This window comes from Phymastichus coffea, unplaced genomic scaffold (genome assembly GCF_024137745.1).
Source record: "Phymastichus coffea isolate CEN01 unplaced genomic scaffold, Cenicafe_Pcof_1.1 PCOF00150, whole genome shotgun sequence".
NCBI lineage: Eukaryota > Metazoa > Arthropoda > Insecta > Hymenoptera > Eulophidae > Phymastichus > Phymastichus coffea.
This window is the reverse complement of record NW_026706961.1, coordinates 26,704-53,485: the sequence shown is the minus strand read 5'-3', so window position 1 is coordinate 53,485 and position 26,782 is coordinate 26,704. Positions and strand designations below refer to the sequence as shown.

At 33.7% G+C, this 26,782-nt stretch overlaps 2 protein-coding genes across 4 annotated transcripts; both read right to left on the bottom strand.

Moving 5' to 3' along the window:
• Positions 1 to 11,514: 11,514 nt before the first annotated feature.
• On the bottom strand, positions 11,515 to 23,084 carry LOC131672431 (uncharacterized). 3 transcript variants are annotated; one of them, XR_009302623.1, is made up of 15 exons: positions 22,941 to 23,084; positions 21,465 to 21,656; positions 20,333 to 20,578; positions 20,067 to 20,264; positions 19,767 to 19,994; positions 19,475 to 19,675; positions 19,132 to 19,380; positions 18,604 to 18,801; positions 18,297 to 18,444; positions 18,027 to 18,229; positions 17,609 to 17,812; positions 14,663 to 14,686; positions 14,517 to 14,582; positions 13,799 to 14,153; positions 11,515 to 13,719 (listed from the first exon to the last, which is right to left on the bottom strand). XR_009302623.1 is itself a non-coding variant. In XM_058949638.1 (14 exons), exons 1-14 carry the CDS (start codon positions 22,999 to 23,001, stop codon positions 13,855 to 13,857), a joined length of 2,517 nt encoding a protein of 838 aa, XP_058805621.1. In that variant the 5' UTR covers positions 23,002 to 23,084; the 3' UTR covers positions 11,515 to 13,854. The 3 variants fall into 3 exon arrangements, 1 of the variants encoding a protein (XP_058805621.1); XR_009302624.1 differs by having other exon boundaries at positions 11,515 to 13,700; XM_058949638.1 differs by having other exon boundaries at positions 11,515 to 14,153.
• A 342-nt stretch (positions 23,085 to 23,426) lies between these two features.
• Positions 23,427 to 26,564, bottom strand: LOC131672445 (nuclear receptor subfamily 2 group E member 1). The gene is made up of 6 exons (XM_058949660.1): positions 26,433 to 26,564; positions 26,218 to 26,358; positions 25,219 to 25,314; positions 24,751 to 24,999; positions 23,724 to 24,029; positions 23,427 to 23,656 (listed from the first exon to the last, which is right to left on the bottom strand). Exons 1-6 carry the CDS (start codon positions 26,434 to 26,436, stop codon positions 23,427 to 23,429), a joined length of 1,026 nt encoding a protein of 341 aa, XP_058805643.1. The 5' UTR covers positions 26,437 to 26,564.
• Positions 26,565 to 26,782: the final 218 nt, after the last annotated feature.

The following is a 26,782-nucleotide window of genomic DNA, read 5'->3' as shown; positions in this document are numbered from 1 at the left end:
AAGTGAACTAGAGTAGTTTTACTGGGAGCTAATTCTAGGCCGAGAGATAGAAGATTTGTATGCATTATATTTACCGATTCTTGTAAGATTCTGGTGCATTCTTCAGCCGAGTGACCTTTAGAGAACATGACTATGTCGTCTGCGAATTGTAGAACTGTTACTTCTTGTTTGATATTTTCGGTGATATTCGATACATAGATTAAGTATAAAAGGGGGCTAAGAATCCCTCCCTGTGGAACGCCTTTGTTTGTGCGCATACATTCAAAACCCTCGATGTTAGTGTGTACATATCTTTCATACGTTAAAAATTTTACAAATTTTATTACTTGTTTTGAACATTTGAGCTTGGCGAGTTTGTCGAGTAAGCGATCGGATAGTACATTATTAAATGCGTCTGATACGTCAAGAAAAGCAGCGAGAACTTCCTTTTTTTGCGAAAAGACTTCATCAATTTACAATGTCAAGTAAGCTAAGTTATCATAGGAAGATCTGCCCTTGCGGAACCCCGATTGACCTACAGGTAAATAGTTATTATATTCGAGCCACCACTCTAGCCTGTTTTTAACTAGTTTTTCAAAAATTTTGCATAAGCAAGATGTAAGTGCTATTGGTCTGACAGATTTGTCATCGGGTTTGTTTATCATGTGGACATATGAATGTTGCCAATCGTCAGGAAATTCGCTTAATTGGTACATTTCATTAAAGATGTCAAGGAGAATAAGCTTATGTTTTAGCGGAATTTTTCGAATTATTTCATTATCAATGGCATCTAGTCCTGGTGAAGCTTTCATTTTGCACGAGTCTGCGACTTTATTAAATTCGGCGAAAGAAAAGTGATTGTCAAGAATGTCATTTTCATTACAAGACGGTATCCATTTTGAATCGGTGCTAACCCAGGGGGGGCACAATTTGTTTATGCAGTGGACCGATTGTTCTTTGATTTTGTTAGGGTCTAGAGGGTTAGTTACTTTTATCCAACTCTTATTTAGAATTTTGCATTTATTCCAGATATATGTTCGGTTTGTTTGAAAGTTAATGGTCTCTGCGAATAGTCGAAAGTAGTCTTTTTTTTTCCTTTGAAGAACTTTTTAGCTATCGCACAATTTTTTTTGTATTCATTATAATTTGATAAATTCCGGGTGAACTACCACTTTTTGTATGCAGCGCACCTAAGGAGTTTGATTTTATTACACTCAGCGTCCCACCAAGTAGCTGGGTTCTTAATTTTCTTTTTATTATGGATTTTTTTTCGTGGAGTAGCTCTTTGGACTGCTTCTGTAACAGTTTTTACAAATAGTTCGTATTTCTGTGTCGGCGATAAGAGGTAATATTCCCAGGTAAAAAAGTTCTCAAAGTCGCTGTTTAAATAATTCTCGAAAAGAGACTATTCAGTTTTTAGCGAAGTGATTTTAAAAGTTTTCCGTTGATATTGTTGTTTCTTTGCATCTACATTAAGAAAAATAGGAAAATGATCAGAACCGAATGGTTCATCATATACTTCGCAATTAATTTCATCTGATAAAGACATAGTACTCAGTACAAGGTCTATGTTATTTTCGGTTTTATATTTCGAATTTATATGTGTGACTGTATTCGTGTTACGTAGAAACATGTCTTTAATTTCTATACTATGATCCATACGATCTCCATTGACATCCGTATTTTTACAGTTCCATTTGATATTGTGACCGTTAAAATCGCCAAGTAGAATTGTATTTTGATTTTAAGTGCCGAGGTCGATTATGTTATTCCAGTCCGTTTGTGTTAGTGTGTTTCCCGGGATTCTATAACAGGCTATAACATTTATTGGAGGGTTCGCATTTTCAATTCGTATACCCGCTATTTCTATTTCTGCTGTTGATTTACTAATATGTTTTAATTCCGTAAATTGTAGGTTTTTTCTCACCATAAAAAGAATGCCGCCACCCCTAGTGTGGTTTCTGTCTTGTCTAATCGTTACAAATCCTGTCATTTTAATTTGATCTTTCGGTTTTAGCCATGTTTCCACACACACAAATACATCTACATTTGCTAGCATATCGTGTAAGTCACTCTTGCGCTGCGTGATGCTACGTGCATTCTAATACAAGATCTTAATATTCGAGTTATCGTTACAGTTGTTTGAGTTGGGAATATTATTATTTATTTTTGTTTGCATATTTTTTATTTTTTATTTATTTATTTTTTTGTAACAAAATATTAGATCGATACATATTATTTCTCGTTAACGACAGAAGAACTGAAGTCTTCACTAGTGTCAATAAACTTTTTCGTGTTGGGTACGTCTTCCGGACCATTCAAAATATTACGAGTGCGGGTAAGGCGTGTCTTTGCGTTTCTTCCTTTCGCAAATTTATACACATCACCAAGCAAAGTCGAGAGCGTAGACAAATCAGCCGTATAGACTCTCACTGCTTCAAAAACATTTGGGTTTTTATCTAAGCTTTTTAGAAATGCGATTAGCTGATCGTGATTGACCGGGTATTTGTTTTTCGGATCATCAACAGTTTTCTTTGCGCTTTCTAACTCGTTTTCAAAATCAATTTGTACGAGTACCTTTGGTGCATCTTTTTTCCTTTTCGTTTTTTTTAGTTGTTATTTTACCTGAATTTTCTTCTATGCTGGATGCAGTCGAGCCCACGCTGGGTGGGTGAGGTCTTTTGAAAGAGGGTGGTTTTCCTAGAGGCGGGAAGTCTTGTGGCTCTGCAGTTGTATCGATGATTGCGTTGTTATCCTCTTCTATCCCGTTATTCTCTTGAATCATTTCTATCTGCTCAGCATTTTCTTGACTGCTTGTGGTGTCGGTATTTGCAGGCACGGCGTATATGTTGTTGTTGTTGTCCGAGTTTCTACAGTGTTTAGCCATGTGTCCCGCTTGTTTACACTCAAAGCATATAAGCTTCCCAGTCGAGAAGTATATCCAAAAGTTGATGCCTTCGTGCGTGATGCGTAGATTGCTAGGAATTTTGGGAATGTCATCCGGATCTACATACATTTGTTTCCTGAAGCTTAACAAATGACTTAGCGACTGGTGTTGTATGCCTACTTTGACCGTGGTGATCTGTGAGACTGGAGTTACTCCAATTTTTTTCAGCTCATCGATTATCAATGACTTGGGTACACAAGGTTGCACATTAGAGATTAAAACTCTTTTCGCTTTTAAGACAAGTGGCCTAATATTTAGTTTTTGCTGATCTATTACTAGCACAGTGTTTTCTTCGATAAGCTTATCTACAATTTCTTTGTTGCTGAGGTAGAAGCATATACGGTTCTTGTTGATGCGAGAGGCGTACAAGATGTCTTTTGCATTTACGATTTTTGTTAATTCGAGAGCGTATGTTTCAACGGTGTTTCCTTCTATAGAGTCAACAATAATTGCTTGTTCTCTAGATAGAACTTTTTCATGTTTCGTCGTTAACGACGCAGAGTACGATGTGGTTGGCTTATTCATATTTACGGTTTCATTCATTTTCTTGAGGTTGGACCCGCGCAGAGACTGAACGCGAGCACAAAAAGTATTTGGATGTTGTTTATTTGTAAGTTTATTTTTTTTTCTTCACTGCCCAAAGTTCCATCGTCTCAAATTTACACGTGTTATTCAACACTAACTCACTACACTTCGTAGGTCTGGAGCGCGTTTACAAACACGTCTACTCGGTACGACGGTCGGTGAGCCAATCCGGTAACAATCTTAAAACTAGCCAGAAATTACTACAACAAAATCTAAACAAACTAAACTATTATACAAAAAATAATGGATTTAAATTTTCACAAACAAAAACTGTAGCTATAATCTTCTCCAATAGCACACTCGATGTATCTTCTTTCGAACTATACCTAGACGAACATAAATTAAACACAGTAGATAAAACAAAAATTTTAGGACTCACATTTGATTCAAAATTGAAATGGGACGCGCACATAAAAACATTAAAAAACGACTATCTTAAAAGGTTAAACATACTAAAAACTTTAGCATCAAAAAATTGGGGTACAAGCTTTAACGTACTATCAAGCACATATCAAGCTCTTATCAGATCGAAATTAAATTACGGTGCATGGATTTACAACTCTGCAAACAAAAATTTATTAAAAATCCTCGACCCCATAGATAACGCAGGAGCAAGATTATCTACTGGTGCATTTCGAACAAGCTCAGTTGCAGCTATACTAAGAGAGGCTAATATAACACCTCTAGAAATCAGAAGGAATGAACTAAGCATCCCATACGCACTGTCAATAGCTACAACGCCAAACAACTTTGTATATGATATTATATAAAATAGAAATTACAACACTAGGAAATCTAAGCGAATCAAACCTTTCTATACGAGATTAAATGATTACTTAACTAACATAAGCAGTGAAATGCAGCCCCTCCTTGAAAGAAAGGAATACGATTTTCCACCATGGAAATATGTACCTCCTCAAATAATTACAGACTCATTTAACTCACTAAAAAGGGACTGCAATAACGAAACAATAAAAACAATATTTACTGAAATTTGTGACAGGGTTATAGCGATGTTCGCTAGCCCTGTGTGCGACACTCTCCTCGCATGAACGCAGTGACCAAGTGTACGCTAGATAGCGACTACATACTTGTGTCGTTGCAGGATCGGGAGAGAGGAGCGTGACGATCGGCGAAGTGTCGCCGTGAGTGCGAGTGAGAGCGAGAAGAGCGATTTCGGCTGATTTTTGACGGCGAGAGAAGTGGGAGCGAGGCTTAGAAAAATCAAGCGTGAACAAGGGCAGTTAGGCGCGAGCTCTCAAGTAATTAGGGCCGCCTCGAGAAGGACTGTTCTGGACAAGATTCCGGCAGGAAAGGAACTATTGACATCAGTGCGACTACCGATGGACCGTCGGTGCCCGGTGGGTCCAAAGCCAATTTAATCTATCGCGCCAGATCTCGCTCGATTACGAATCTTAGAGTATTAAGCGTACTTTATCGCGCACGCTGAGCGATCTCGCTCGTGTGATCTCGCGAACTTTGGTCGCGGAAAGGCTGAGCGAGTGCGCTCGCCACGGCGAAACGAATCTTGTAGCGTTTATTTGTGAAAGGGCGTCAATAAATGAGATCACCAAGTGTATAATATTCTAATTAAAGAGTTCATTTATTTTAATCATCCTCCCCAACCAGAGCGAACGTCGGCCCGTGAAAGTCAGCGCCGGCTTTCTTTACCGCGATAGAATCTAATAAAAATTAGCAGAGCTCAGCCCAAGGCGCACGGTGGCTGACCCCTCTCGCAAATTCAACACAAATTCATTAGCTATACATATATTTTTACAGACGGATCAAAAACAGAGTATGGCACCGGTTGCTCAGTCGTAACTTCAACAATCCAATTATCGTATACATTACCTAATGAGTACTCTGTCTATTCGTCTGAAGCATTTACTATTTTGAAAGCATTAAAACATAAAGAAAAATCAAAAGAAAATAAATTCATAATTTTCACAGACTCCATAAGTGTATTAAGCGCTCTACAGATTACACACTCTACTCACCCGATTATAAGACAAATAATAAATAAATTAAACTATCTAAGTGAAAAAAACACAAATCTCAAAATAATATTTATATGAATCCCATCTCACTCATCTATCAGCGGTAACGAAGAAGCTGACATTGTTGCAAAAAAAGCCACGTTCAATCAAGAATCAAATAAAAAAATATCAACGTATCACTTAGAAGTTAAAAGAAAAAATGATTACTGCTTCTAAAAAGAAATGGAGTGAAAATTAGAAAAACTTAGAGCCAATGAAAATACACAAAATAACTCAGGATTTCTTCGAAAAAAGTACAGCGTACAATTTCGATCGAAAAAGTCAAGTTTGTCTTACCCGACTGAGAATCAGTTACACCAACCTAAAACACTGTCATTTCATTACAAAAAAAGATCCCAACCAATGTGATTCATGCTTTACTACATTGACACTTGAACACATCATCATTGAATGTTCAAAATACAACATCATACAGAAAAAGTTTAAAATCCCAGAAAATATTATTAATATATTCAAAAAAGAAGAAACACTCAAAAACTTAATAACTTCTTTAAAAGAAATAAATATCCCAGTACACGTGTGGCTTTCGTGGCGATCAGACGTGTTATTATTACTCTTCGCAAGTGTTGTCGTTTGTATCGCGCGTGTACGGGCTTGGCCCTATAATTTCTTCGCACTCACGCGAGTGTCTGTGCAATAAACTCCAAAATAACACCAACTACTCAAACCAAACAACAAAATAAAGTTCCAACTTTTACAATCGACCCGTCAAACACCAGTTACGCCTTAATCACACAAAAAAACCAGACGCCAAAACGAGACCAAGCAATCCTCATGGACTGCGTAGGAGAACTCACACTCACGGATTATACATGTGCCATCGGAGAAATTGTTACACCTAAAAATGTACTGCATGCATCCAGAATATCTAAAAATCGAATCTGCCTTTACCTCACAACAAAAGAACTGGTCAACGAAATAACTGATAAGTATAAAACAATTACAATTGGCGAAGAAAGTGTACCTATTAGACCACTAGTAAACAAATTTAAGAGAGTTATTTTCTCTAATGTGTCCCCAAGTATACCAAATTGTATATTCGAAGAGATTCTCGACAAACTATCAGTAAACAGAAGTTCACCTGTAATGCAATTAAAAGCTACAATTACGTAGGAAGGATACGAACACGTAGGTAGTTGGCGCAAACAAGTATATGTAAAACCTGAAGATACCGTAAAAATCTCTGACCTTTTTAAAAATAAATTATGATGAAGTTAGCTATTTCATTTACTCGAGTACAGGCACAATAAAATGTTTTTCTTGTAACTTAGAAGGCCATCTCATGAAAGACTGCACCACCACACCCAATGTAAACTTTAATCACACCGAACTAAACATAGCTGATTCGGAAAGTGCGAACGTATCTATGATACCAAACACGCCGGGTAACACTATAATGCCCGCACAGAAAAGACAACACTCTGATAGTAGCTCGAATGAATCGCATACCGTCAAATCCGAAAACGCTAATACCAAAAACAGATCCAATAAGACCGCAGTCAAACAAGCGCGCAAATTGACTAAAATAGACGTAGATATACCGAATGATAAATCGGAAAATCAGGCAACGGAAAACAACAACCTAGAAGGCGGTACCGACGTCGAAATGGTAGAACAGGATGACGAATTCGAAGACGAACTTGACATTAAACTACGCAATATTAAAGGATATTTGAATAAAACCGAATTATTGCTCAACTATGACCAATTCAAAAGTCTCCTTGAAAGTACCTTTAAAGTCAGAAACCCCATTGAAATAATTCAAAAATATACTCCTGACCTTCAGGCGTTCCAAAAGTTCATCAAAGAAGAAATTCACCCGAACGTACGCAACTCAAGTATCAAAAACCGTTGCACGAGACTATTGAAAAGCATCGAATCACCACATGCGGATATTACACCTGACCCAACACCAAACAGCTCCGATCACGAAGATTAATTTATAGAAAATGGCTAAGATTATTCAGTGGAATATTAATAGTTTAACGCAACAATTCGAATACTTACAGTCCCTCATATGCCAAGAAAATGCAGATATTATATGTTTACAAGAAACAAATCTAAAACACGATGCAAAAGTTAAAATCAAAAACTTCACATGTTACAATAAAAATAGACAAGATTGTCTAATAGCCAGTGGCGGAGTATGCATACTAGTCAAAGAACAGCTATATAGCCAAGAATTAGTTCTGAACACTGAGATAGAAGCAGTCGCCACCCAAACGCTTATAAACAACAAACTAATCACGATCTGTAACATCTATCTAAGCAACAGATACAATATCAATAGTGAAATGCTACAAAACCTAGTGAACCAACTTCCTGCTCCTTTTATAATTCTTGGTGACTTTAACAGCCATAACTCCTTATGGGGCTCCTATAAAATTGATAATAGAGGCATAACTGTGGAAGAGCTCATTGCAAATAATGATATCGAATTACTCAATGACGGTGCCTCTACGTACTGCAGCCCTTTTACTGGCAAATTTAGTTCGATTGACCTAACGCTATGTAGCAATGATTTGGCCCTGCTACTCAACTGGGAAGCGTTTGACTATCTGTACGGAAGCGATCACTACCCTCTCGTTACAACAATATTCTCCAACAAAAACCCAGATCCAGCTATCAAAATCAATCGTTGGAAATACTATAAAGCTGACTGGAATAAATACCAAGAAGTCATTAACTCCAAAATTAACGTGCTTGAATCATTAATCAGCGAACCCAATAGCAATAGCAATATTAACATAAACCTCATCATAGAAAAATTCAAAGAGACCATCATCTACGCAGCAAACGAAAGCATACCCACAAGTACCCAGAAAACCCTTAAGTATAACACACCTTGGTGGAACGAAAAGTGCGAAATCGCTATCAAAAATTCAAAACGAGCATTCAACATTTGGAAGAGAAATAAAACACTAGAAGATCAAATCGAACACAGAAGATTAAAAGCAATAGCCAAGAGAACAATAAAAGTCAGCAAAATGAATCGTGGTTGGAGTTCTTGAGATCCATGAATCATCAAACACCTCTAAACGAAATCTGGAAGAAGATCAAATCTATCGAAGGTAAAAGATACCATCAAACAATAATACTAAAAGAAAATAATTCTATAGTAAATGATCCATACGCAATATCCAATAAATTGGCAGAATCATTTGCAAAAAACTCAAGCGACGGAAATCTCACGAAAGAATTCCTATCTTTCAAAAAACTCCAAACACCAACAGAAATTTCTCAAGACGACAACAGTGACAACATGATAAACCGCCCAATTTCCATCAATGAATTAATAGAGGTACTTGAAAACAGCAAAAATACAAGCCCTGGGCCTGACTCAATACCTAACATATTTCTCAAACATCTCCCACCGAGAGCCATAAACTGCCTATTAGGAATTTATAATCTAATATGGATAAGAAATCTGTTTCCCAAGGAATGGAAACAAGCTACTGTTATACCAATACTAAAACCTAACAAATGCAAGCACGATAAAAACAGCTACAGGCCAATAGCATTAACATGCTGCATGTGTAAATTACTCGAAAAAATTATAAATAAAAGACTCAAACAATTTCTTGAAACTAAAAACATTTTGGAAAACTGCCAGAGTGGATTCAGAGAAAAATACAGCACATCGGACTGTCTGGCCACACTTGAATCCAATATATGCGAAGCATTTGCAGTTCAGCAACATGTATTAGCGGTTTGCCTAGACATGAATAAAGCCTACGACATACTCTGGCGTCAAAGAATCCTCAAAATTTTAATAAAGCTCAAAATTACAGGACACATGTACTACTTCATCAAAAACTTTCTAACTAATAGATCCATCAGGGTACGCATTCTTAACATACTGTCGAAAGCGGTTAAGATCGAAAATGGAGTCCCACAAGGGTCCGTAATCAGCGTGACTCTATTTCTTATAGCATTAAACGACATCTTCCAACTCATACAAGCTCCTATCAAATGCTCAGCCTTCGCTGATGATATTACATTACTGTTACAAGGTAAAAATATAAAAACTACTACCAAACTCATGCAAAAAGTATTAAATAAACTAATCGGTTTCTCTAACACTACCGGATTTCAATTCTCACCTTTAAAATGTCAAGCGATACTGTTCGAGAACTACGGAAATCACAATAAGGATATTCAACTATTCATTGGCAACGAACCCATCCAAGCCGTCGATGAAGTCAAAATTTTAGGCGTCATCTTTGACAAACGACTATCGTGGAAACCACACACCATAGAGCTAAAGAACCAGTGCATAAGACGGATAAATACCTTGAAATGCCTATTTGCAAGAAACTGGGGTGCAAGTCAACAGATACTGACCAACACTTACAAAGCACTGATCCAATCCAAAATAGACTACGACTGCATAGCGTACGAATCTGCCAGTGAAAGCACCCTAAACAAATTAAATGTTATTCTACACGAAAGCATGAGAATAGCTACCGGAGCATTCAGAACTAGTCCGATACACAGTATCCTCAGTGAAAGTAAAATGCTTCCATTATCCTTGAGAAGGAAAAAGCTGGTCCTCAACTACGCAATCAAAATCCTCCATTCACCAAACAATCAAGCGCACTACCTCCTCACAAAAAACATTAACATATATGACGACAATAAACCACGACAAAGAAAACCCTTTTATTATCGAGCAAGAAAATACCTCAATGACTATCAACTAAGTTACAACGATTTTCTTCCATACATCACCACACACACGGATCAAACAACCAAGCAGAGAGATAACAAGAATGATAAAAATAACCCCTGTAATCAAACTAAACTTTCTCCATACCCACTTCACATATACACAGGAATCACCTTATTACCGAACAGCATCGGAGCCGCCGCTACTTACCCTCACAAGAGAAAATTCTATTAAAACTGCCAAAACATTATGGAACTCAACACTCACAGGAAATCCTAATTCTACACATTTTATGTAACAACGCCTTTACTGATAGAACAGTAATTTTTACGACCTCCGAAGACTTATTAAACCAGCTGAAACTGGAATACTCACAGAACACATTCATCCAACATATTCAGAACAAATTAACAACCCTCAAAGGAACTGTTAAATTAAAAAGGACCGACTCCAACAATACTTCGATCACCCAAGAATCAGCCCTAATGGCCTGCCAACTAAATTATCTGATTCAGTGCAAAATAAATAAAAGCATTGGCCTCCAAATAATTAGAAACGAGATAAACAAAGAAATAAACAACAGATGGATTAACGAATCTAACCAATGTTCATTACGAAAAATAAAAAATCAAGTCTTCCAATCCAATCCAACAAACCACTTCAATAGAAGAGATCAAATCGTCATCACCCGACTCAGAATAGGACACACATCTTTAACACACCAGCACTTACTGACAAAAGAAGAACCACCTAAATGCGAAAAATGCCAAACAAGACTGAATATTGAACACATACTTCTACACTGCCCGGAATATGAAAATGAAAGACAAATACTAAAGTTATCAAGTGAAATAAGAACTCTACTTAATGATGTTCAGCAAAGCCAAAAAGTAATCCAATTTCTAAAAAAAACAATACTATCGAACCTTCTATAGCGAAATTACATGTGTAACATTATTTTATATTCAATATTTTTTTTTTATAAACATCTCATGTAAATAACTAATGTACCAATGTCGCTAATACCCACAAAGGGGGATGTGACATTATAAATAAATAAAAAAAAAAAAATAATAAATAAATAAATATCCTACATCTTATTTAACAAAAATATAATAAAATAATAAACTGCACATCATATTGTGTAATAAACTTTTTGTAAAATTGCTGTATAAAAACACTGTACATTACTGTATTGACCACGATTATATTGAAACACGAAATAATCTGTATACCATATTGTAAATCATGTCATATATAATATTTTTGATGTTTATTGTTACTTATTTAATGTACACAAATCTGGTTTACAACACTTTATGTTTCAAATCATGACTGATTAATATGTATTAGCTGTAATTATTAAACCTATTAACGGTTATAGACATTATTTTTTGGACATGTATTTGATCACAAAATTCATGTGTAAAACGAAATAACAAAGTGATCCAAGGTACCGTTTCTTATGTTTTTGGGTATGCTACATCCGAATTCGTACTCAAAATTCAAAAACTTTGCTTGAAAAACTAAATATAACAAATTTTTTACAAAAAAAATTGTGAAAAATTCAACAAATTTTTATCATTTTTTTAGCATAAAACGCGTCAATATCGAAATCTTTTTTCAACCATCGGAGCACAGAATTGTTGAACTTTAGCAACTCTTTTTCAAAATGACGGATAAAATGCAAAAATTTGCAAAAAATTCTTTTCTCGTTATCATTGTTTTTATAAAAAAATATGAAGTTTAGGAACAAGGGTTAAAGAAAAAAAATTTCTTATAATGTTTTAAAGAACACTTGCATTTTTTATATTTTCTTCGAAAACTATTGACTAGGAAAAAATTTATAAGAATAAAAAGTCATAGAATTAGCCAAAGAATAATCTAGAAATATTTCAGTTTTTTTTTTATAACTCTTGGAAATATCAATTTTATGGCTTTTTGAAAAATCAAAAATTTTCACCATTTGAAAAAAACATTTGAAAAAATTTAAGTGTTCCTTGATAAATTTTAAGACATTTTTCTTCTATAAAACTTTTTCCTAAACCTAATATTTTTTTAGAAAAACAATGGTAACGAGAAATGAATTTTTTTTCAGGTTTTTGCATTTTATCCGACATTTTAGAAAAAAAGCCTATATATAAAAATTTTCTGTTAAAGTTCAACAATTTTGTGTATCGATGATTGAAGAAAGATGTTGATATTGGCGTGTTTTATGCTAGAACAAAATTAATAATAAAAAACTTTTAAGTTTTTCACTATTTTCTTCTAAAAAATCCGTCATATTGAATTTTGTAAGCAAAGTTTTTGAATTTTGAGCCCAGATTCATATTCAGCATACCCAGAAACATAAAAGACGGTTCCTTGGATCAATTTATTGTTTCGTTTTACACGTGAATTTTGCGATCAAAAACATGTCTAAAAAATGACATCTATGGTTGTTAAGAACGTTCTCTTGGCTGTAGGGGTGCTCAACCGCAATTGCGTGCGGAAAAGGGGATACTTGCGTTTATTTATCTATTATAGTCTATTTTTTTATAGTTGCTTCAAAAATTTAATATGTGCATTTGTTTATTCATAAAAAATTATCACCTTAAAAGTTACAAAACGTGTAACTTTGATGAACAAAACTATGTTACAAACTTTTGAAAATCTAAATTTTTTCAACACAACTTTGTTTATTGATACCCCTAAAATATGTGCATCAAATTTAAGGTCTTAATATTAAAAAGAGAAAATAGAGAAGCGTACCGGTGAAACGGCATCTCGCAATTTTAATAACATTTTCGCTTACAACTTTTAAAATAAAACCGAATCGTATTATTTTCAATATGATAATTTATATACCACAAAATACACTTCCTTTGCTCAGAGTATCGCGATTTTCTAAAGAAAAGTTCTATGGTTTTTATCGAAAGTAAGATGATTTTTTTGCTTCTTATGAAGAAATACATGGGGAACCATGTCTTAATGTATTCTAGCCAAAAAACAACATAAAACGCTTCTTTAGAAAATCGCGATACTCTGAATAAAGAAAGCGTATTTTTTGCTGCATAGATTGTCATTTTGAAAATAATACCAACCGGTTCTCTTTTAAGTGTTATAAACAAAAATATTATTAAAAATCACGTTCGTCGCGAGATGCCGTTTCACCGGATCGCTTCCATCCATATTTTTCTCATTTTAATATTAAAACTTTATATTTAGTATATACATTTTAGGGATGTCAATAAACAAAGTCGTGTTGAAAAAATTTAGATTTTCAAAAGTTTGTAACATAGTTTTGTTTATCAAAGTCACACGTTTGGTAACTTTTAAAGTTATATTTTTTTATGAATAAACAAAAGCACATATCAAATTTTTCAAGTAACTGTAAGAAAATAGACGCTCTGAGAAGCAGTTCTGAATTTTTCCGCTTCAATCTGTTTATAATCCTTCCGCACGCAGCCGCGGTTGAGCACCCCTACAGCCAAGAAAACATCCTTAAAGGATTAATATTGTAAATTGAATCTTTTGAACACGTTTATTCGAAATATCCGATATATCATTAAAAACATTTACCATAAAAAAGTGATTGTGGCTACATGAATTGTAGCTTATATTATTTGATGCTGATACTAAGGTAGTGATAGTATTGATTTAATTCTTGCCAGATTATCAGACAATATGCTTTCATGCGTATCAATTGGCGATTCGTCCGTTTCGTTACTGTCCCTTTCATGCAAATTTTTATTTACGTCAATATTTTGATTCGAATTTTCGCTTATAACAGTTGTTTTTTCATTGGACTGAATTGGATTCTTCTCTGAACTATTTGTTTCGATCTCCGTCGCCATTTGGGAAATTAGGCTATCTATTGATGTCAATATATTAACGTTGTTTTCCGTTATCTGCTCTGGCTGGAGCGTTGTTGTTACTGCAAACCAAAATTATCAGCGATTAAAGCGCAATGATACACGAGAATTATTAGCTTTATAAGTTTTCTTCGACTTTGGCTGAACAATTTTAATATACGTTCGGGCATACGTCTGCAAACTATTCAACCGATTTTAGTGGCGGCGGAGGCTCATTTGAAAGCGTATATTCGTGGAATGGGTTCATTTCCTCACCCTTGATTGAAGCATAACTTCTCCAGTAATTGCAAAAAATGAATTTGGAGTTAGCTTTTTTAAAATTAATCTTTTCTAACTCGATAAGGTTGTTAAATCTTTTGAATTTCGAAATTGATAACAAAAAAAATATGTAAATCAATATGCTAACTTGTGGGTGATGCGCTAACCTTTAAATGTCCTGGATGGTTCATGTACTACTGTATATCCAGTTAAGCTATCATTATTCTCCTTGCCTGATGGAAAATAACAAGTCACTTAAATACCAATCAGGTGGAAGCAATGTGAATATTAATTAAAACATTAAGATACGCACATATCGGATGTTGATCTTTCACACCTGAAAATTGAAAGACTCTTTATTGATTTATCTTTATTGATATATCTTTCTTCCTACACGCGCGCGCGCGTGTGTGTGTGTGTGTGTGTGTGTGTGTGTATGTGTGTGTGTGTGTGTGTGTGTATGTGTGTGTGTGTGTGTGTGTGTGTGTGTGTGTGTGTGTATGTGTGTGTGTATGTGTGTGTGTGTGTGTGTGTGTGTGTGTGTGTGTGTGTGTGTGTGTGTGTGTGAGAAAAAAATTCGCAGTCATTCTCCTCCTCTCCCTCTACCGCCCTCCACCTTTCAACACTATCCTGTTATTAACTTGGTATAACTAAATTTTTTAACGATGAGACACCAAGTTTGTATTATAATGTGTATAACTGATTTTGATTTGCCCTGAAATTATTTTCTATCCCCTCCTATCCACCACCTAGGGAGACAAGATCAGCAACCCGACATCGATTTTTTTGATCATTTTTAAATCTGAAATGAGTTGGAGATGTTGAATATGTTTACAACATTAATTATTGTGTGAATAGCGTATTATATATGATGGAAATTGAATTTAAATGTTTACTTTATTAAGGAAATATCGAATATAAAAAAATTTTTTCATGTAAATATTAAAATTTTTTTGAATTGAAGATTTATCGAACGCAGCGATTAGGAGAGCGTATTTTCAAAGCGATCGCATTTTCAGATGACAATAATCAAATTTTGTTTAATTTGCAATGTATAATGTAATAAAAGATGATTAATATTGCGGATAGCAATCAGAAAAAAGTAGGCACGCGAAAGACAAATATCTGAAGATCTAGACATACGTCGGTAAGAATTAGCGCCTATAGAAATACATCGAAACCCTCCTGGTCATTTAGTTTAGGAGAAAAACGCGCAATCAATGTAAAAATGAGATACGGTCATAAAAGAATATCGGGCAAGTGACAAGTCTGTTTGTTATAAATTATGACGCGCTGATGCGATTATCGGCTCTTTCTGCGGGAATTTGGTGGTGTTTTCCGCGTCCTGTCGCGCGTGCAAGACGAAAAGAAAATAATGTGTTTGCGACTCGGCGTCAAAATCTTAGTTTAGGGACATAGGATTAAGTTGCGTAACTTGTAATAGCGTCTATTTAAAAAAGGTAGGAGAAAAGGAGGACATGAGCAAACGGAAACGATCGATGGCCGGGGGCGAAGAACCGACACGCGCTATATACCCTTTTTCGGACCCGCGAGACCCGCTCATGATGGCGGCGAAGCACCGAAATGGGCGTGGGAGAGAATGAGCGGATGAGAGAAAATTATTTAATTTTTAACTCAAGTTAGATCAGTCGATAGATGGGATGAGGTTATAACCTCATCTATACTATAATCTATTTGCAAACTAGTGCGAGACAAGATTTGAAGCACGCTTACTTTACTGAGCCTGCGTTAATCAGACTTCGTCTGCTATATATCATTGTCTTGCTTACCCTGAGCTTAAGGGTGTTGTCTAGTCGGGCACTTTAAAAAAATCGATTTTTTTACATTTTTCGAATGTATATGTATGTAAGAATATTGTGTTAAATTTTTATAAAGATCGGAGCAGTATAAGTGTATTTTTTTTCAACCGAAACGATCCTACCCGACCGCTCGTATACCTGCTTGAATACTTCCAAAGAGTCTAGAACAGCGAGAAAAAAGGCTAGATTGGAAGAAAATCAAGGTTTCGATCAATCAGAAGGTACTTCATACGGTGCAGGCATTGCAGATTAAATTTTGGTAAGATATTTTTTATATTTTTTGTTTAAAAAAACTTTAAAAACGCGTTTTTCTCAAAACAACGTTTTTTCGGATCTGCAACACGATTTCTCCGGAACCAGTGGACCGATCCTTTTGAAATTTAGACCACATATTCTATACATAATTATCCACAAAGTGGACCACTTACAAGTTATAATTTTGATTTTTACTATTTTTTTTTTCCAAAAAATGCCAAAAAAAGCCGTTTTTTTCAACTTTTCACATTTTATTAAGTAAAATCCACAAAATTAGCCCAAACTTAATAATTATGGTCCATTCTGTAGCTATTATCATACCAAATCTAAAACACTTTGATTTTTTTGTTTCAGATAAGCCGTTGCTGAGAAATCATGTTGCGACTAAGCTGTCTTGAAATTACCGCTCAATATTCAACTACGTATTTCGTACAATAAACTTGAAAAAAATGAATAAGAAAAATATTTTTTTTTGGAATTTAAGATCTAATTTATTATACCTATGTATTTTTATATCCATATCTTTCATAATCTACTCAAAAAAAATCCAAAAAATAGCAATTTTTTTACCCCGCCGACTAGGCAACACCCTTAAACATTTTTACACGGTACCCACGATTTTTCATGTCTATGACAAATGGCTACTATCAAGCATTTCATAATTTCATCTTGCTTAGTACAATTATTCTGTTAGCGCGTTTGATTATAAAAATACTATAGTTGGAAAATTGTGGGATAAATTTACAAATCCTCTTAAACATCCACTTTACACTCACTACCCTTTGCTGATGACGTAATGTGCTAGTTTAAATAGTTTTAGATGTTTAATTTTCAAACAGCATTAGTTCTGATTATTTTATGTGTCGACCAGTAAAAATGTACTATATATAACAATTAGTTAAAAAAAAAATTATATTGAATGAAATGTCTAATATTTTTCAGTTTACTTGAAAATTATTATGTATGTTATTCGAATCAATGATGATATTCTTATGTTATTAATACGTTGCTATAGATTGTTATTTTCACTGAATCATAGCCTGTCACTCTATCCAACCCTTGTACTTTTATTAACTTATTATGAAATGCTATTTTATAAATAAATCTTATTAGTCATTTATACATAAAGTAAACTTAAATGTATAATAAAAATTAGTTAAAAAAATGAGATCGATTTTTCTTACGTTTCAGATTGCCAATGACTGTTTCAAATCCCTCCTCATTGAAGAGATACGTGTTAAAATGTCCATCAAATCTAACTGTTGCCAAAGGCGTCAAAGATTCCCAGTCGTCATCCAAACCAATCACTACTATGGAATGACCTGCCATCTTTAGTTTATATAAAATCTCTTGATTGTGTTTGGCAACAATAGAATCAAGAATGGCAACTAAAAATAGACAAAACCAATATTCGTTACAATGCATTTAACAAGAATTTCTTGAAAGATGCGCGGAACCGCGAAAACAATGCACTGAAGAAATTGTAGAAATTATTAGAATACATCCATATTTGCCTCTGATACACAAATACATACACATATATACACATACGAACATGCAAACGTATTACGTAGTGTAACCACAAGTAATAATGAAATTTACTTATAAGAACATTGCGACCATCTACTTTTATATCTGAGAACCAATCTGTGTAATTCAATTCATTCGTATATTCTTTTGATTGTAACTTATCATTTGGCAAAAGCAATTGTAAAGCCGTGCATGTGTCACTTTGATTAAAAGGAATGCTGTTCCTAATGGTTTTAAAGTAATTTGTCATACCCATTCTTCGTTGTGCATTCAAACTAAAATAGAAATAATAAAATTAGTAAAAATTATTTGACATAATATCTGCAATTTAGTCACACTTACGGAAATAAAGTTAACAATTTCCGTGTCAATTGTAAACCAAGGTGATTGAATTTTTCATTAGAATGAGATAACAGAATATAATATCCAGAAGCTTTCTGCATATCTTGTCTTAAAGACCTTGTAAATCTCTTCCAATAGTTTTTCATATCTGGAAGAAAGTATTGATAGTTTTGAGATTGTAAAGAATGAACTTCAATACAAGAAAATTGATGAAGCTTCATATAAAAATATAAATTTAATGATAACTATCTTTAATATTTTATAATATTGCAAATATAATTTACCATAAGCGTTGTACATGTATTACCTAAACAAACAGGAAATTCCAACCAATTGGATTGATTAAACCAGCCATTTTGAGGTGAACAATCAACATTTTTTTTCCCCGCAGTGAAATATCCTTCGTCGCATTGTAGAGAACACGTGTTCAATGTATCCTTAATATTGTAACTATTACCTATACAGTTCCATGTTCCATTTGCTACAGGTGGCGGATTTTCGCAATCTATTCATGAAAAACGATAAGTGCTGTGTGTCATTCACGGACATAACGGATTAACTATTATTCCAAAAACATAAGAGAATACGAGCTAGTATATTTTTATTTGATCATTCCGTATTTGCAATATAGTACCAAATAAAACTATTTCCTAAAAGCCTTACCAACAGCTGTACGTACGATATAACTTGAATAGTACTTGCAGTTAATAAAAGTAATGTTTTATTGATTATTTACTAATTATTTGAGGGTTTGTGTTAGAAATAAAGAATATATGTTATCTTTAGCTTGAATTGAGAGTAAGTAAGTAAGTAAGTAAGTTGAGTACGAGCTTACTTGTCGTACAAGCGAAAGCTTGCTTGCTATCGCAATTTAGGCCATAGAAACGCGGTTGTGTATGATCTATACGGTCCAAATTGAGGCAAACTGAATTTTCCAGAAAGTCATCGCTGTCGACAATGCTGTTTGCCCAAGGTGGAAAGTCCATGTTATTGTTATTCGCGGGTATTACTTCATTATTGTAGATCCACCTCCATTCACTAAAATTCAAATTATATAATCCTCCAAGCCATATGTGGCTTATTTCTAGAGAACGAAAAAAACAAACGGAAATCATCAGATGATTCGATAAACCAGCTGTATATTTATATTGTTCCCATGTGTTATGATTAATGGTTACCTCTGGGATGATCACCCATTGCAGTGACTATTATATCAACTAGCTGCCAATTATTGATGTAACTCAATACACTACCTCTTTCCTCGCAATATTTTCTACTTTCATCCCAGGTTTTCTCCATAGGATAGACTGTTACAGAAATATTGTCGTAAACAAACTTGATGGGTTTGTTCATCCAAACTTCAAGTTCTCCCTCTGGATCTGGAAATGCATCACATATCACTCGTGAATATTAGTCGCTACGATATTCATACGCAGAATCATGACAAATATATCGTATCGATGTTCGTACATTTTTCACATACAAAATCCCTTTTTCCCTCGCAAAACATCTCAATGAAAGTTGGCTTATCATCAAGATGCCTGTCGAGTAAAAGACACCCGGTATTTTTTGCGGGTTTTCCGAAACGCCAAGGAGGATAGCCAGAATTATCAGATTGTGAACTCAAAATGGATCCAGTTGCTAACCATATCCATTGACCGTAAGAATATCTTGCGCCAATCCATACATTCTCGAAATCTGCAAGATTGCTCGAAATGATAAGAAATTTGTTTTGAAATGAACTTTCAATAAAGTGAGACTAAGCTGAACCTGGTCGAGATTGCGTCATACTGCTCGATAAGGCATTTATGACGTTTTGATTGTTTATAATTGCCAACCTCATGCCTTGTGCGCGGCAAAATATAACTGCTTCTACCCAAGTGACTCGTCCGTGGTATAATGTATAAACATGTTGGTTGATTTTTACCCATTTTGATGGAACGGGACTTTTCATGGAATCATCAGACTCTTTTAAACGCATTTTTTAATGAATGAAAGTTTCGATTGATAAACGTGAAAGCAATCTTGCAACTTACTTTTCTCGCAAACGAAAGGTCTCAACAGTCTACAATCTAAATCAATGAAATTTGGCAACGAATGTGATTTCCTGCCAATAGCGAGACATTCCTTCGTTGCCCTGAAAGGTTTTTGAGACCATGGAGGAAAATCATCTATGTCTGGATCTAATGGAATTACGTATTGAGATGAACTGGAATTTATTCCATCGATCCAATACCAAGTTGAGTGGATTCGGCGGCCACCTAACCAAGCACCTTCCATTGCTTTAAAAATAGGTCTCTATTATATTTTCAGTCGATATATTCAATGATGCACTTATGTTAAATATAAAATGTAGTTTAAAATTATCAGAAATTATTCTTAAAAGGTCTGGTTGTCATATTTGGCTGACTCGTAAGAATGATCAATCTCCGAATGAGACTGCTACTTTTTTATTTTTTATTACTTTCAATACAACAACGTGAACGATAAATTAATTGCTGTGATCATGCTACTTGATATCGGGTAAAATGTTGATCAATTTTTTTTCCAGTTCATTGAACATTCCTCGCGGTAGTTTATATTTATATTTAATTTACAAAATAATTTACGCCAAATTTTGCAAATATATCATATTTAAATAATATTAAACTTTTTTAACATTGAAATTCATGTGAAGCTGATATGATAACGTTTGATTGGAAAAATAATTAGTTTATTTGAGTATACGATAAGACAACTCAGATTCTATAATGTCTAGCGATAAGTGACGTAATTGTAAAAAATCGTCGACGTATATGTCATCGTGGACTGACAAATTAGCTTTCGGTCGAATGTATGATCGTTTACAAATGTTGAAAGTGGTTATTTTTGCACATCAAAAAAGGTAATTCGATAGACCAGCTTAAGTATCATTAAGTCGGTTATATAATCAGAAAATATTTGTAAAATTTAAAAAATTTTTTCGCTGAAAAGGCCTATATGGAACGAAATACCGCGATGAGTATATCTAATATTTTTTTTTACTTAGAATACGCTGAAAAATGTTTACTCCTTAGGTTTTTCTTCACAAAGTTAATATTATCTTGTAAGTTCTTTTTCAGTAATGCTTCTATATTTTTGGTTTCTGCAATTTACAAATGATAAATATATGTGAATAGACAATATTACCTATATCTGATTCTGCCATTGATTGAGCAACATTAGTTGCTTTTAGATTAGTATTTAACATAGCGAGCTTGGCGTCGAAAGAAATGCAAAGTATATTTGCTTCTTCCCAGGGCACTCTTTGGGAGAAAAATACATATTGAATATCTTGAAAACTGTAGTACTCGACCACTGGTTGTTCATCACTTAATGTTTCTGCAAAATTTGAGTTTCTCAAATAAGAAATACTATGTCCCAATTTTATTCTACGTCATTTTTATAAAGCAGTTGGTAAACTTTGTCTTTATTCTTTAAAAATGTTACTCTGTTTACTATACCAGCTACATATAACGCATAAATCAATCCGCGTTGTCTTTAATTTTATTTTTCTTCTATTGTATTGGGACTCATATGCATACACTACATACACAGCGCATGAAAAAACATGCAGTAATAATTTCTACGATTGGTTTCCTACTCGAAAAATTTGTGTAGCTGCCTGGTATAAAGTAATTGTTATCGCCTAGATTACGACTGATCAATTATTTAGGAGCGTTCTGACAAGTGACTTTTTCAAAGAGAACTTAACAAATCATTGATGATTTCGAACAGTTGTTGGTCGGCAGCAAAATATTAGGGCACGTCATAACCAAACCGAATTGATCTATCGCTGTGATTGATATATATAAATATAGCATAGTTGATCAATTTTCATAAAATTTACATAGTAAGCATGTAGGACAATTTCAAAAAATAATCGTTAAAAAATATAAAATAACCGTTCATAGACCAAAAAGAATATGTATGCATCGCACATTTTTATTTAAAAAAGAACGACATTTAACAGTTAAAAGAAATGTTCCGCTCATTTCATATTACGCATCTTAACGAACCAAATGACTCCTTAACGTTTTTCGTTATATTAATATTTAGAATCGTGCATGGCTCTAAAGTTTTGCAATTAATATATATATATATATATATATATATATATATATATATATATATATATACCCGGTGACTTTGTGACCGTGTAGTAGCACTGTCACTCATAACAAAAACTCAGTTTAGTCCGAGTACTTCAGTGTAAAATAAGGTTTCTGACGATATCTCCATTAAAAAAGTTTTTATTAGCTAACAAAAAAATGTTTCAATATTCCTGTTGATCACTGACTGATTTCCTTAATGTCAATTTTATTAATTAGTGTATTGTGATAAATTAACCGTTTTTCACAAAAAATAAGTACTAGAGGCAAACAAGAAATCTTATTTATTTGCAAATCATTTGAGATATTATTCATCGTTTGAAAGCTTACCACAAAATCAATTATATTTCTTTTACAAATGACAAATGAATAATTTTCGGTAAATTGAAATTATATTTACATAATTAATAATTCTTTTTTCTAATATGAATCTATTGACAGTTTTATTATTGCATAATAATATTAAGCAAATTCTAAATTAGAAAGCAACTCTTCGTGGAAACGAGACACTTACCATTTGTACCAATAATTGTATAAATAAAAGTTGAGATCGCAAAGAAGTATTGTTTCTTCATAGTTATTTGATAATTGTGAATTACAGAACATTAACTATGACGATTTACAATAATAAGATAAATGAAAGCAGATCTATTAATCAGCATGCACTTTGGTTCTACTCAAGGTTGGGCGATTGCACAATAAGTCTCAAAGTTCGGTTACCAATCTTGCTTATGTATGAATCAACTACTAGCGTAATCGCGGTGCAAGTTTACAAAATACGTACAACGTCAAATTAGAAATGAAAACAAGGTTCTGAGAAATCTTTTATTGCGATTACAGCATTGATGTTTTTTCATAACAACGTCTTTGTTTCTGATATTTATTTTAGGTAGTACGATCATACAAAGTATTATTTGACTCGATGATTTCGTACTTATTTACACGCTGTATAAAGATATCAATAAATAGAATGCATACAGTTATTAATATCATTAGTCTATTAGATAGACGCTATAACTTTTTCGATGGCTACTTCACCTATTATTGGAGTAAATAAATCACTAATCAAGGCATGTGGATAACAAGCTGTTAGTAAAGGTAGCAAAAGCAGTAGGCTCGTTAATCTTCGATCGCAATCTTTATAGCTACGCAGATGGTACGTTAGAACTTGTATTGCCTTTTCTTGACCTTCAGCTAGTGCCTTGGCAGCCGTTGCAGATAAAGCTAATTCTGTAAAAATAAATTGTTTTAACTTTTGCCTTTTACAATTACAACATTTAAGCAATTTTATTGTCACCTTTACGACAAAGTAAAATAGTTTCCAGTGCTTGCAGCTCAATTCTATCAGGCTGTAATGTCGTAATTGTTTCGTGAATTTGTGTTAAATAAATAATTCCAGATTTGTTATTCAGCATATTACTCCGGAAATCAGATAATTTCAATGGCCATGTTAAAGCTCGTAGAAGAAATAAAGCAGTCCAGCCTTTTTGAAGTATAGCGTTTTGTTCCGTCAATGAAATTAATGCGAAGTCTGACTGTCGACGAGCTTCGCGAACAGTTGAAAGAAAAATTTGTGCTGCAATCTCGTATTGAAGAGCTTCACCTATCGATATTATCTATTTAATGACATGGAAAAACCTACGTCATATTCCAATTAGAAATTTTCACAGTACTAATAACATTACACATTTCAACGTGTAAAAGCCAAACGCTTCTGTTTATAATTAAAAAAAACATTTTTTAATTTGTAAAAATTACACATCAATAGATTAAGATAACAAAATGATATAATTTTTCGTAATTATTGAGAGGGGATATTTGGTATACAAATTTGATTCAACCAGATAAAGTATTTAAAGAAAAATCATCAATAAACACCACCACGAGATAAAATGAAAACTCACTTTGAATGGCTTAAGTGTTACAATTCTCTATGAATCTTTCGGAAAGAATACAAATTTAATTTAAGGAAACAATTGAAATAGAATCTTTGTATATTCTGGGATATTCCTTTTGCTCCTTCAAAGGCGATTTTGTTCAATTCTCGAAAAATACGTTGACAGTTTTAAAAAAATTAAATTATTTTGAACAGAAACTAGAAGAATTAGACAGATTCACTAGCAGATAGATTCAGTTTATTGTATAATTTAATTTTTTATTTGTTGTTTTCAAATAAAAACATTATTTAATGAATTTCTTCCAAAACTCGATATTTTTAATATATGTTAACTCTCGTTCGTTTAATAATATTTATTAAGCTAATATGTAAATATGATTATCTAAAGATTTTATTTGATAATATAAAATATTCTCATTTTACTCACCCCTCGTTAGGAAAGTCGATCTAGCAGTAGGATTCAGCTTTAAAGTTGTCCATAAAGACGAATTTATAATTGTTCGATGATAGTGATCTACATTCAAAAAATATTCTTTACTATGGTAACTAATAATATTAGGAACCATATTAGCCTTAATCAAGCTTTGGTTTTCAAAATTAGAAGTATTATTCAGCTGATTTTGATGAACTTGTAATATTTTACTTCTGGACCGCGGACCTCGTTCTTCTTGAACAGCTATGGATGAGAAAATAAAGTAATAATATGATTATTGCATATGATAAAAATCTAGGGAGAGAGCTATATATTTCTCGGTTTTATAGCTTTTGCAAAATTGTGAGTATAAACATAATGAACTTATTTATATTCATATAGGTGGTTCCTGGTACTAAACAACTGATATAATTACAATTACAAATTTAACTTTTTATAAATGAATATTCTAGATAAATTTACCTGCGTTGTTCATATTAACGGCGAAACATTTTTTTAATCTACAGTGTGGGCACCAGTTTCGGCGAGCTTTATCGATTAGGCAATTTCCATTACCTGCTTTGAAACAAATAAGTAAATACAACCTTTGTATATTAATTTATCTTTATTATGGGTTTTGGGTTTGACGATAAAAAAGATAAAACTGATTTTCATCCAGTTGTTTACTTAAAATTATCTAATTACATTTCTTAACCGTAAACTTTTCATAAGTAATTTGAAGTTAAAAATAGAATACTTTATCAATTCCTATGGCATTATTTCGTACACATATTTTAATAGAACTTTCTTTTGTAAATTAAATTGTAAAATAGTCTTTATATATTGTTATTAGACTAATAATCTGTACAACGCAAGTTGAAAAAGCAAAAGATCGAGAGAAACTCATTTATAGAATAATAAAAAGAAAAGCAAAATTATAAGAGATGCAGCTCTAGACACAAGCAGGATGAGTTATTATTATTATCATGAAATGAATAGAGAAGTCTACTCATATTGCAGATTTCGTAAGAATATATGATAGGGAATGAGTATGACCGACGGGCCGCAGACAGCTATGCTCTAGAGGGCTGATTACAAGTAAAAGAAAAAATAGGATACACTAGCAATATAAGAACTTTACTGTACAGATATGTTGTCTAATTTAAAGTAAAGAGAAGTAATGGAATGACCAGTAGTGGTGATATTAAAAGTTTAGCTCCAATATGTATAGGACTTTAACTATTAAGTGAAACCAATGAGACGACCACGGACTACGAAGGGCCAACCTCGACAACATGCCATACGGCAAATGTGACTTTAGCACGCGTGTGCTTAAATTTGAACTTTCCACGTAAGTATAAGATTTATACCTAGGTGAAGCGAGCAAGAATATACTTTTCGGATGTATTTGTTTTTGTGTGTAGACGTGCATGTGTCGAAAACGATCATGCAAAGATCCAATCTTATAAGAAACTAGCATACCAATGCACTTATAGAGTACACCTCGACGAATAGATCTTTTGAAAAAGCAAGAACATCCATCGCAGCAATAAACTCCGTAATGTTTACCATACGATCGATCTCCACAAACTTTACAAGACACTGGTATTGGTAAAGTTCTTCCTAAAAAGCAGCATGGAACAATTCTTAAAATTGATTATATACTTAATGTAGAGTCGCGATGTACAAAATCTTACCCATATTTTGAGCAATATCGTGTAATGATGGATTTCAAGAGCATGAAAATTATACGAGTTTACTTGTAGGATCGCTGGATGTAGATTTTTTTCTAATGACTGACAGTAACCCCTGCGGTCGAGGTGTAATCGTGGAACTGAACTAAAATCAAATTGCGCTTGTTCGAGGGGGTCGCAATGGCGGAAACGCCTAATGACAATATTTACTTAGAACCCATTCACGTTCACCGTGACGAGCGCCAAGCAAGCGTTACGCACGAATCGACCTGTTTCAGCCGCATACAACGGTATTTACACTTGTAGAAATGTCATTTGATTTGACTGGTCAGGGTAAATAAAACTGGGCGCGC

Bases quoted from the DNA above. Each gene is read 5' to 3' on its own strand.
- LOC131672431 (XM_058949638.1), bottom strand. From the start codon at position 23,001: ATGAAGAAACAATACTTCTTTGCGATCTCAACTTTTATTTATACAATT. The intron at 21,657-22,940 runs GTAAGTGTCTCG...CAAATTTTGCAG, and splicing joins TACAATTATTGGTACAAATG to AAACATTAAGTGATGAACAA. The intron at 18,802-19,131 runs GTAAGCTCGTAC...TTTCATGAATAG, and splicing joins AGCTTTCGCTTGTACGACAA to ATTGCGAAAATCCGCCACCT.
- LOC131672445 (XM_058949660.1), bottom strand. The intron at 25,000-25,218 runs GTAAATTTATCT...TCTCATCCATAG, and splicing joins CGTTAATATGAACAACGCAG to CTGTTCAAGAAGAACGAGGT. The intron at 24,030-24,750 runs GTGAGTAAAATG...TAATATCGATAG, and splicing joins ATCGACTTTCCTAACGAGGG to GTGAAGCTCTTCAATACGAG.